At 36.7% G+C, this 12,031-nt stretch overlaps 1 protein-coding gene across 4 annotated transcripts in view; it reads left to right on the top strand.

Annotated features, from left to right (window-relative positions):
- The window catches only part of LOC122318551 (protein BONZAI 3-like), a 38,377-nt gene that overhangs the window by 2,748 nt on the left and 23,598 nt on the right, over window positions 1–12,031 (top strand). For 3 of the 4 annotated variants that reach the window (XM_043136013.1, XM_043136012.1, XM_043136009.1), the window contains exons 3-16: window positions 775–923; window positions 1,067–1,115; window positions 1,748–1,804; window positions 2,073–2,252; window positions 2,350–2,484; window positions 2,588–2,649; window positions 2,761–2,854; window positions 2,948–3,062; window positions 3,199–3,275; window positions 3,785–3,922; window positions 4,605–4,769; window positions 4,857–4,970; window positions 5,046–5,142; window positions 6,491–6,604. In XM_043136013.1, the coding sequence (XP_042991947.1) occupies window positions 775–923; window positions 1,067–1,115; window positions 1,748–1,804; window positions 2,073–2,252; window positions 2,350–2,484; window positions 2,588–2,649; window positions 2,761–2,854; window positions 2,948–3,062; window positions 3,199–3,275; window positions 3,785–3,922; window positions 4,605–4,769; window positions 4,857–4,970; window positions 5,046–5,142; window positions 6,491–6,604 (1,546 nt within the window). Of the gene's footprint in view, window positions 1–774; window positions 924–1,066; window positions 1,116–1,747; window positions 1,805–2,072; window positions 2,253–2,349; window positions 2,485–2,587; window positions 2,650–2,760; window positions 2,855–2,947; window positions 3,063–3,198; window positions 3,276–3,784; window positions 3,923–4,604; window positions 4,770–4,856; window positions 4,971–5,045; window positions 5,143–6,490; window positions 6,605–9,039; window positions 9,489–12,031 lie in introns of those variants that run through there. The other variant, XM_043136011.1, reaches the window with a different exon arrangement.

Raw genomic sequence — 12,031 nt, forward strand, 5'->3', positions numbered from 1 at the left:
TTAAGCTACTATTTTTATATGTTCTGTGTACTTGGGCTATGTCTATTTACCTATAAAAAAAAAGTTAAGTTAATATTTTGACAGTATTTTGTTTACATAAGATATTTGTAGTCATACTCTTGTGATGAGCTAGATTACTATGTATGTTGATTGATGACTGTCTTAGTTAGTTTGGGTAATTATTATACACTAATGAAAAACCTGGGTAAGAAAACTACAGTGCTTAGTGATATAATTTAGTTTGTTCTGTTTTTGGTGTTCTTGATGAGATATTATGACCTAGAGGAAAGAAAACTACAGTACTGGTATCTTGTGTTTACTGATTAGGAGGATATATGTCTTCCATTAGGACTTTCTCAAACAAGAAATGGATTCCAAATTTGGAGAGTTTCTTGCTTCTTCTGTATCTCTTCAGCTTAACCTTTGGATGACTAAATCCTGGACACCATCTTTGTTTGCTGAAAATTGCTGGAAACTGAGTTAACGTCCCAAGTTTATGGTGTTTTTCTTTCTTCTCAGGTTTAAGAGTAGTTTTCGTGGGATTCCCATCCTGGTAGTGTTCGGTTTACATGTACCATAAGTAGTATTTACATGTTTAGTGAGCTGAACTAATACTTCATGTTGACCCTTTCTGGAAAAAGGTGTTTATAGCTTTCAACATTTGAGTTTTTCAATACATAGTAGTTTGTTTATGTGCTCATATGAGATGCATTCATGTTTTGATCAGGATTGTCTTACTGTTGTTTGAGCTAAAATAGATATTGTTCTGTTCAGAGTGATCCCATGGCAGTGTTATATGCGAAGAAAATAGATGGAAAACTAGAGGAGTTAGGCCGCACTGAGGTTATACTGAATAGCTTGAATCCCACGTGGATGGAAAAAATTACAGTTGCATTCCAGTTCGAGATTGTACAGCCATTGGTGTAAGCTTTACAAATTCATTTTATGTGCTTATATTTTTGTAGATATAGTTCTTTTTTTATTTTTTTTATTTTTTACGGGAACTCCTGTTTTGATTTGACTGCTTTTGACTCACTCGCGTTTCCCTTCTTTATTTTTGCTCCAGATTTCATGTGTATGATGTTGATACCAAATTTCACAATATACCTGTAAAGGTACATTATAGTTTCTGCTCTCAAGTATCTAATGTTATAATCTTTGTAGGTCATGTTTTTCCGTTTATAATTTGTACCAACTATATACAAGAAAAAGTGTACATGCTAAGCATTTCTGTAGTATCTCTTCCAATACTTTTTAAGTGCCGAATACTGCAATTTGCAAGTTAGGACTCTTTTGCTTTGGGGACTAAGAACTAGATACTGGATTTTCTGAGAAAATATGTGTTGGTTAGATGACATTATACTTTCACTAGCCTGTTCGGCTGATTTTTGTTGATACATGGTTAAACACATTGAATTGGCAAAAAAATAAATAATTTGTGAACAATAATAAACGACTATTAGATGCCAACTATTATGTCAGCGTAAGTTATATGGACAATCGATACATTGTGTAACTGTATAACTTGCAAGACCGACGTGGGAAAGTATTCACTGAATGGTGTGCAGCAGTTTGCTTACTCAATTCGGTCAAATATTTTGTACATCAATGTGTGTGTGTTTGGGGGGGGGGGGGGGGGGGGGGGTTCAACTACTTCAATTGTGATTAATGAATAATGTTAAACTATTACTGTATGATCTATAATTTTTAGGAAATCTGTATGAACCATTTTTCTGTTGTGTTTCAGATGCTGAAATTGGAGGATCAAGATTTTCTTGGAGAGGCCACGTGTGTTCTATCAGAGGTATGCTGCCTTGGGATCGATTAGGCTCGTTGAGAATGCATATGCTTATTCACTAAGTTGGTGCAAATTCACTATAAAATTATATAAATTTTCAGAATTTTTGTATTAAAAACTTCAATAGCGGAAAGACTACTGTGAGAGCTACTTCCCTAATTAAGTGATATATTAAGATATTAGGTTACCATCGATGCAGTTGAAAAGCATGTTGCAATTGCTGCCATTTTTAATCTTACTGAACATCAAATCCTTCCCCCCTCTTCCATGGCAGGTACTTACCAAACGAAATCAGAGTTTAACCCTTAATCTTCATAGTAAAATTGGGCATGTGGGTTTGAGGAACTTAGGGGTACTCACCATCCATGCAGAGGAAACAGTTGCTTCAAGGAGGGTTGTTGAGATGATACTCCGTTGTTCTTACTTGGATAACAAGGACATATTTTCTAAAAGTGTATGTATTTGCAAAGCAGATACCTTCAAGCGTTATGTTACGTATGCATGTATATTCGTTGTTTCTTTCATCCTTAAAATTCATCGCTTTATTCTAGGATCCTTTTCTAAGAATATCTAGAATTGTTGAGAGTGGAGGCTCAATTCCAATATGCAAGACTGAAGTGGTGAACGACAATTTAAATCCAACATGGAAACCCCTATGCCTGAGTATGCAGCAGTTTGGAAGTAAGGTAAACTTGTCACCTTAAGATTTGATCACATATATTACAGGATATTCTGCTGTTTGGATGACTAAGAAGATGCATGTGGTGAATGAAATTTGACTTGTTGCAGGATAACCCCTTGATTATCGAGTGCTTTGATTTCAATAGCAGTGGCAAACATTCGCTTATTGGGTAAGTGGGAATTTAGTTAGTCTGTGGATTCATTTTTGCTTGTTTTCCCTTGTTATCCAAGTTTAGTCTCTGGCTCTAAAGAAGGTACTGTTCTTAAATTTACCTCATCAGTAAACTTCAGAAGTCAGTGGCCGACCTGGAAAAACTTCATGAAGGTAGAAGTGGTGCAAATCTTACTATAACATCTCATCATGGTCACAAGAAGGTACTTATTCATACTTGCAGTAGAATTTATTAAAATATTTCAGTTTATTCTTTTTATTTGAATATGCATTTGTTCAATGATTCATCAATATAGGTTTTGAAGGGAGAGCTGTTTGTGGATCAATTTTGTGAGAAGGAACAATACAGCTTTATTGATTACATTTCTTGTGGATTTGAGCTCAACTTTATGGTTGCAGTTGACTTTACAGGTAAGTAATTTCTAGAGGACTATTTAGTATACGTGTGATAGTTGATTTTTTTTTTCTCTCTTTTTTCTGGTTGTAAATGTTTCACCTGAATAAGACTCTTATTCATAATTTGAAAATTCAATTTTAATTCGTCCAGCCTCAAATGGAAATCCTCGGAACCCAGATTCTTTACACTACATTGATCCTTTCGGCCAGTTGAATTCTTATCAGAAGGTGAGTCTGTGCATCCTCTGATGCTTTCAACAGGGTATTATTTTGACTCCAAAACTAGTATAGGTGTATTCTTTGGAACAGAAGATACAAGATTGTTGCCAATGGCTTTTGGATAGATTGGCATGTTCTTCCTCTCCTCCATATCGAGTTACCTTATATGAATGAGTTCATGAGTTGTACTTTCATTATGATATTGACGCTCAAATTTACCTCCCGACATATAACACTGACCTGGGAAACTAGCTGTTATCTTGATTTGGTTCATATATATCTTTTGTTATAAAGTTTGGTCCATAGACATGTTTCTAAATTGCTTTCTTTTATTTCTGTTATAACTCAATTTGATCAAGTGGCTTGTTTTCAATATCCAATTTGCTTTCTTAAGCTTTTGAGAACAAACAGTTTATTTGTTCTGGTTTGTTAAGGGGGCCTTTTGTTAGCATGCATTTAAAGAAATTATTGTTGATGGCCGAAGTTGTTATCTGCTTGATAACTAAATTTTTTTTCAGGCTATAATGGAGGTTGGGGAGGTCATTCAATTTTATGATTCTGATAGGCGCTTTCCTGCATGGGGCTTCGGTGGAAAAACTTTTGATGGAACCATCTCACATTGCTTCAACCTGAATGGAAGCACAGGTAGCTTTGAGGTGAGAGGACCCCATTTTATACTTATTGCTTTGCTGCTTCGTCTCTGATGCAACATTTTGATTTTGGTTTGATGTACTGGCATTTCCAGAGAACTAAGGCCATCTTGTTTACCCTCCTGCAATAATGTAGTTAATCCCTTATTTTTATTTTTTATTTTGGTTTCAACCTGTGTATCTCATCATTGTTTGTTCTTAAAATTTAATATTTATTTATTTTTGCTTTATTTGACTTTTTTCTTCCTCTACCACTTTTAGTTATGTTGGTCTTGAATAGAGTGTCATAGTCAGCATCAACCAAGTAAGAAGTTGGAAAAAGCATTAGTTGAAAAAAAAAGTATAGATAACCATAACACATGCAAAACTGTTATATACAATAATTTTAGATATGCAATTAATAGGATCTAGAAAGTCTTTATATTCCTGAAAACTTTTTAAGTGAATGAAAATGATGAAAATCAAATGGATCGAGTTATCACCCAATACTCTTCGTAATATTATGTGTTACACTCTATGGTGCTTTTTTCTTCCTTGTGCAATTGTTAAGATAATGAAAATGATACCGTTACAAGACTCACATTGAAATCAAGTGATCTGTCATTGTTGGATAGCATGCGTATCATCTTTATGAAAACTACATGTTCATACTCCTAAAGTAACCCATTTAGTTTCTAATTTTCAATAGGTCGAAGGAGTTGGAGGCATCATGTCTGCTTATGCAAGTGCTCTACATAATGTTACTCTGGCTGGACCAACCTTGTTTGGCCAAGTGATTAAAAGAGCTGCTCAAATTGCAAGCCAATCCGTTTCATACAATAGCAAAAAGTACTTTGTTTTGCTCATTATTACGGTAAATAGAATAGTTAACTTCATTTTGATGTCTCTTTCCACCTTCAATCGTTCGCTTGGTAATCAAATAAATTGTCCTCTTTTCTAGGATGGAGTCCTTACAGACCTTCAAGAAACGAAAGACGCTTTGGTGAAGGCATCTGATCTTCCACTATCAATTCTTATAGTGGGAGTGGGAGGTGCAAATTTTGGACAAATGGAGGTATGGCATTGTTTTTCTAGAACTTGAACTTCCCCTCATGTATTAATCTGTCATCTAACTTAGTTTTTGTGGCAGGACCTTGATGCTGATAAAGGACAACGATTAGAGAGCTCTACCGGTCGTGTTGCTACACGTGACATTGTACAGTTTGTTCCAATGCGAGATGTTCATGGTAAGTACATAATGGCATGTGCACGTATGGAGCTACAAATTGGGTCCAGATGCATGTTTCTTTACCAAACTGAGGAGGGGGAGTTGTCATAAAAGGTCGTTCTTGGTGCAATTCAACTAAGAGATTGTGGTCCTGTGACTAAGAGCCATTGTGGTAATGATGCACATAATTAACTACTTTGGATTGTTGGGAGAGTCCCCATGCTCACATCTTCCCCATTCTCAGAATAATAAGCAAGAACGAATTTTTGCTTCCAACAAAAAAGAAGACTGTTTGTTTCCCAAAAAAGGAAGTAAACTATTGAGGAGGGTGACGCATGGGCCTCATGCACCAATTAGAGTATTGATCTTGTGGTGGTGGATGGTAGATCCGCAAGCGGCCAAACCAAAGATGAGGGACGTGGTGGTCATAAGTGGATTGACAAAAACGAATTGAGAGTAAATACTTCCAGCAAAAGGGTGCCAAGGTGTCAAAAATGGAGGTGAAAACAAAGTAAAAACGAAATGAAAGGACTGGAAAACACTTTAGGGACTTGAGGTGCAAGTAAATGAGAGTTAACTGCCAAAAAGAGAGCAGGTATGCCGCCGATGCGTGTCTTTGGTGGCGAGTGGCAATATGTGTGGTTGTTTGGTACTTGAGGGGTGAATGTGGGTGATCAAATGGTGGGGATCAATTATGTATATTGTGGGCTTGTGGTGGTTGAAACCGGTCGGACAACAGTAGAACTAACCTCAAGACTTAACAAACTAGATACTAAAGAAGGAAGAAGACGAGGGGGAAAATTTTTAAAACAATGGAGAAATAGAATGAGAAGATCTAGATTAGGGAGAAGAGAAAGGAAGGAGGGAAATGGGAGGGAGAAGTTGGGACGTACTTGGTTCCCAGCTTTTTAGAGAGTTTAGAGCTTTTTGTGGGGAGAGAGAAAGCAACAAAACCACATCATTGATTACAATGCCTAGTTAGGTAATTATTCATTGATGGAGTGAAGAAAGGATTAAAGGGTGGGTTTGAACACCAAAATTGTATTTGACGGAGATGTTGCATGAACTGTTGTTGCAACCATTGTCTTGGTCCATTATTTTGCATGGGGTTTTTTTTTTTTTTTTTCAATTCTTTATGGGTTAAACATTGATTGACCAAAAGTTGACCAATACCAAATAGCTTGGCTCCTTCATTTACAACCCAAAAGTCTGTTGACGTTTGTATAATCTGTTTGGGCCTATTGACTTTTGTATCAATTGGCATGAACGGTTTCCTTTTACTTTTATCTTGTTGCAGCTGTTTTGTTTTTGCTTGAACTCCATCATTTTACTTCAACTATAACATAGTCGTTGTGTGGTATGTGCAGGTGGGCAGATTTCTGTGGTCCAAGCTCTTTTGGAAGAGCTACCAGGACAGTTCTTAACATACATGCGGTGCAGAGATATCAAGCCACACCCTCTTGATGAAGCCCAAGCATCTGGTACTTAAGTATATGTACCAACTCCACAGAAGGTCCACATATATATATATATATATATACACACACACACGTTGGATAGGGTCGTTGATCAACAGGCGCAATTGCCAAGGCTTTCTGAAGTTTGTCCCACTGATAGATTGACCTGCCTGAAACTAGCTGTTTACTTTTTCCTTCATGGGTGTGGGTAGGGAGTTACAATTTTAATGCCAAAAAATAGGAAGGTATATCAGATTGTTCAACATCCCCCTCTCCCCCTCAAAAAAAACCCCCACTGAGAGCCTTTCCATGTCCTGTTGATGCTTGTCTCTGCTTTTGTTTCAAGTTCTTTTTTGATCCGCACGGGCCATTGAAGGCTAGATACATTGTATTTCATCCATTCAACAATCGCACTTGCACATCACCGATGGAAGCGTCAGTTCTTAATCATCGATGTCTTCCACCATCCAAAAGAAGTCTTCCGCCTGTCGTGGTTATCAAAAGCCATTTGCAGCACATGTAACAACCACATGCTGCCCATATGGTATTGATTTTGGCCCTTCTTTTAAAGCCACTCTTCTAGTTGGCTGCTAGTTGGCTTACTAGCATTTTTTTCCTTATTTTCTCCAATCGCAGCCATGCATGCACTACCAAGCCAACCGTCTCCTCATTAAGTTTATGACTCACCCTTCTACTGTACATTTTGACCAATGCATGAGCCATACATGCCATCGTCAGTGCATATGGTCTTGATCTTTTGTCGCCACACCACCACCCTTTGCCCCCGTACCTCTTCCATTTGCATCCAACCTAGTTTTCCAAAGAGAAATCTTTTGGTATGCTTTTCCTCTCGAAACTATTGGCGCGAGTTGTTAACAGAGGATCTTGTGGAGAGATTATCGGGATTCTTTTTTATTTGTTATTCGGTTTTCACTGATTATGGAATACCAATAATTCTAGCCTAGATTTGTGTATGGTGGTAACTACCTTCCTAGAATAGTTTTTCTCTGTACATACTTTATAAGCATACTCTTGTATTCTAAAAATATGAATGAATAGAGCATGATACATTTTTAGCATGGCATCACAACCAAGGTTCTACGACTCTGTGGAATATTTTTTTTTAGAGCAATGACAGAACATACTCCCTTAATAGAGTTCCCAAGGCGAGAATCCAATTCTTGCAGACTTGACCTCCAGAATATCACAAATGTTGAACCAGACATCAACTTCACTGAGTCACGAATCTGTTGGTGCACTGATTGGCACCAAGTTGGACAACAACAATTATGGACTTTGGTCCTAGGTTGTTGAGATGTACATCTCAGGCAAAGACAAGTTGGGATATATAAATGGGGATCTTCCACAACCCCAAAAGAGTGATCCTAATTTCAGAAAATGGTGACTTAAAAATGCAGTGGTGAAGGGATGGCCAATTAATTCAATGGATCCAAAACTGATCAGTAACTACATCAGATTCCCAACGGTGAAAGCCGTATGGGATGCTATCGCTACAACATATTTGAGGAAGGTAACGAGGCTTAAACAAGGCGGAGGATCTATTGAGACATACTACAACTATCTTCAAGGTCTACGGAGAGAGATCGATTTTCGCTCCCTGAATCCGATGAAATGTGAAATTGATATATAGAGGTATAATTCCATTTTATAGAGTGTATACATTCTTGGATGGACTAGATGATCGTCCTGACAAGATCAAGGATATGTGCTTCAAATTCAACCATTTCCTACAGTAGAGCAGGCCTATGCACATGTTCGTAGGGAAGATCTAAGGCAAGCAGTGATATTGACAAAAGAACATACCACGCCTAGTGCTGTTATGCTCTCAAAAGGCAAACAGAAATCCCAACAGCCACAGTCACTTCAGATTTTGTCCAATAGAAAGCTTAACACATCAACAAAGTCAAAGTCATAAGCAGAGGGAGGGGGCTGCACACACTCTGGAAATATGAAACATACCAGAGACACCTATTTTAAGCCACATGAATATCTAGAGTGGTGGTGTGAACTCAAGACAAAAAAGAAGCGCAATGCTGGTGCAGGCGAGACTCATGGCCGAGCCGCACTCATGAACACTGAATCTTAGCTATCCCTTATACTTCAAGGGGACTCCTATCTTGCTGCTGCAAACAAATCCGTGGCCCTTAATGATCTAGATAACCATGGTTGGATTGTCTATTCAGGGGCAACCGATCACATGACATTTGATCCACAAGACTGTCGAAACCACTAAAAAAAAAAAATGGATGTGCGTTGCCAATGCTAATGGAGTGACATACCCAGTTACAGGGGCTGGAAGAGTGGCACTTTTAACCTCTTTTTCACTATCAAATACTTTATTAGTTCCATCTCTTTCGACTAAATTATTATCTATAGGCCAAGCTACTGAGGAACTGAGTTGTTGTGCACTCATGTATCCGAGTTTCTGTATGTTCCAGGATATTCTCACCAAGGAGATTATTGGTCGTGGTACTAAAAGAGGAGGGTTGTACTACATGGATGATTTCGACTTTGGCCAGGCATATATTATGCATTGAACTGGTGACAAAGAACTACACATTTGGTTGTGGCATCGTCGACTGGGGCATCCATCATTTTCTTACTTAAAGCGTTTGTTTCCAAGTTTGTTTTCCAATTTACATGAGTTTGATTTTAGGTGTGAAACTTGCATTCTAGCCAAGAGTCATTGTGCATCCTATTCAATAAATTGAAAAAAATGTGAGACCCCATTTATGTTAATTCACTTTGATGTTTGGGGTCCGGCTCCCACCTTAACTTCTTCAAGGGTTAGATGGTTTGTGATCTTTGTAGATGATTGCACACGTATTACTTGGCTGTATGGGATGACAAATAAGAATGAAGTGTTTGGAATTTTTCGTTCTTTCCATAATATGATCAAGACAATTTTATGCTAAAATCCAAATTCTTCGATATGATAATGGTGGAGATTATGACAATAATGAGTTCTGAGAATAATTCCAAGTGCATGGTCTTTATCATGAAACCGCTTGCTCTCAAACACCACAACAAAATAGTGTTGCAGAGAGAAAAAAACAGGCATATCCTTGAAACAACCCAAGCCCTTTTAACAGTAGCACATGCATCCCAATGGTATTGGGAAGATGCAATTGGCACGGTTGTTTACTTGCTGAATCGAATGCCATCTCGAGTCTTGAACTTTGAAACTCCACAATTTTGATGCTTGTAACAGCCAGCTAGAAATTCAATGGTGGAATTTCTATAGATTTTAGGAATCTCGTGAAAATTCTATAAGTTTTCACAAATCAACTAATCGCAAAGGTTTTAGTCTATCAACATAGTCAATGTTATCACTCACTATGGTGCCAAAAATGTAATTTTAATTGTTTGAGGTAGTTAAAAGTGTCAGAATACATTATAGTCTGTGCCACTAGACTCAGTTGATTATTTAAGATTTTATGGTGCCATAATACATTTTCATAATTTCAAAAGAAAGTTCAAAACTATGAAATTATTTTTAAGGGGCACTTCGGGGTTGAGTTTTGGTAAACGATTTTCACTATAGGATAATATGAATATTTAGGATTTTTCAGTGTCAAGTTTATTATGCATTTTTTTGGGAGTAAATAGTAACCTCGATAAGCGTAGTAAGTGCAGAGTTTTCAAAATTACAGTGTGAAATGTCCAAATTAGGTTAGAGAAGTTTTATTTGGACACTTGGTAAGATCTTAACCACACATAATGAATAGTATTAGAAACTTGGTATAAAGATGAACCATTAGATGGATTTGTGAAGGAAATCAAGGTGTGAGATCATGCCGCCTAAGCAAAACTTTTTTTCATCGGATCAACCAAATTGAGCCAGATCAAAAAGGGTTTCAACCCTAGTGAAACTCTAAATAGTTGGAATCCAATCGAAACCCTAAACGGTTTCCCCAAACCCTGTAGTTGGCTTTCAAACCATTTTTTATCTAATTTCTAGCATTGTGTTTAATTACTTGATTAAATCACTTCCACATGCTATTAAATTCTCAAATTTTTTTTATGACATCATTATCCAACCTTTTAAACCTTGAAACTTTGATTGGGTCAAGAGAAATTGAATTTGGACTTGATAGCATCTCAAAACCTAACTAAACCCCCTTTAAACCCCAAATTGAAGTCCACCTAGTTGAGACCCACGAATTTGGCCACCTTGGTAAAACATTTTGAAGAAGTTTCCTCCCCCACATGGCAGATTATCCACTACCCTTCGCTGTACCCAATAGTGCTTTGATGTGATGGAGAAACCCACCTCATCAACCTCCATACCTCACAGCTTCTGCAGACAGTCCTTTTTCCCTCACTATTCTCCACTTTATGTCACATAGACACCTCCAATCAAGGGTCATTCAAGCCCATATCTTCCCCCACCAGAAGTCTAGAGTCGTGCAAGATACATTTTATTCCCTTTCATCACTTCTTCACCATGTTTTTAGAGAGAACCCCAAAAGAGCTATATCGGGCAGATTTTTGAGTCTTTTTTCGTGAAGATTTTCGACCATTTGCAAGTATTTTCACACAATAACTCTTCATAAAAGTTGTTTGTCTTTGAGTGTAGTTTTCGTAAATATATTACTCGTCTCATTTCTTGGTTATTTGATTGGTTAAAAATATTTTTAACCATGGCAAAGTCATTCTATGCGTAAAATTGGAGAGTATGTTATGTTTTAGAGTTTTTCACCAAGCTAACGAACATATCTTGGTCCGAAAATTTTATGGAGTGTTGTTAGCATATGTTTATGAGTTTCCATTGAGGTTTTGTTGCATGAATAAAGTTTTTGATGATAGATTTCCTTAGATCTAGAAACTTGAATACTGGAAGTGGAAAAACAGTTTTTGTTTGGAGAAAGTTTGAATATTTCGTGGTTTAATCGTACTCTAAAGGCTTCGATATTTTTGTATAATGATCATAAGTCTCTTGTTTTTATGTTAGGATTTTATTTTGAAAATATTTAGTATTATTTTTAAAGATATGATTTTTCTATGCAAGAGAATTTCTGTTATGCCTAAGTTTTGATGTTTTTGGGTTAGATCCATGTTTTATTGAGTTTTAGCCATGTGATTTTAATTTTGGTGGTTGGATCTTCTTTAGGACACAATTTTTAAATCATATGATGTTTTAGCTTGAAGATCTCATTTTTTTAAACCATGAATCAAAAGATTGATCAAAACTAGTTAAGAAAAAAGTTTTTGTTTTTGGACTAAGTGTAAAATCAAAAACTCCAAGTGTTATTTTATAATTTTGGTGATTTTAGTTTGATGATTTAAAGTATGGTTGACCTTAGGATGATGTTATGAATATGTTAGAAGTAAGATTTTATTTTTTAGAATTCTTGAATATATTTTGATTTAGGCTCAAAGCTTGTGATTCAAGGGTTTCGATCTTTTTACAAAAAAGTTTGGTGTTGA

This window comes from Carya illinoinensis, chromosome 8 (assembly GCF_018687715.1).
Source record: "Carya illinoinensis cultivar Pawnee chromosome 8, C.illinoinensisPawnee_v1, whole genome shotgun sequence".
Classification (NCBI taxonomy): domain Eukaryota; kingdom Viridiplantae; phylum Streptophyta; class Magnoliopsida; order Fagales; family Juglandaceae; genus Carya; species Carya illinoinensis.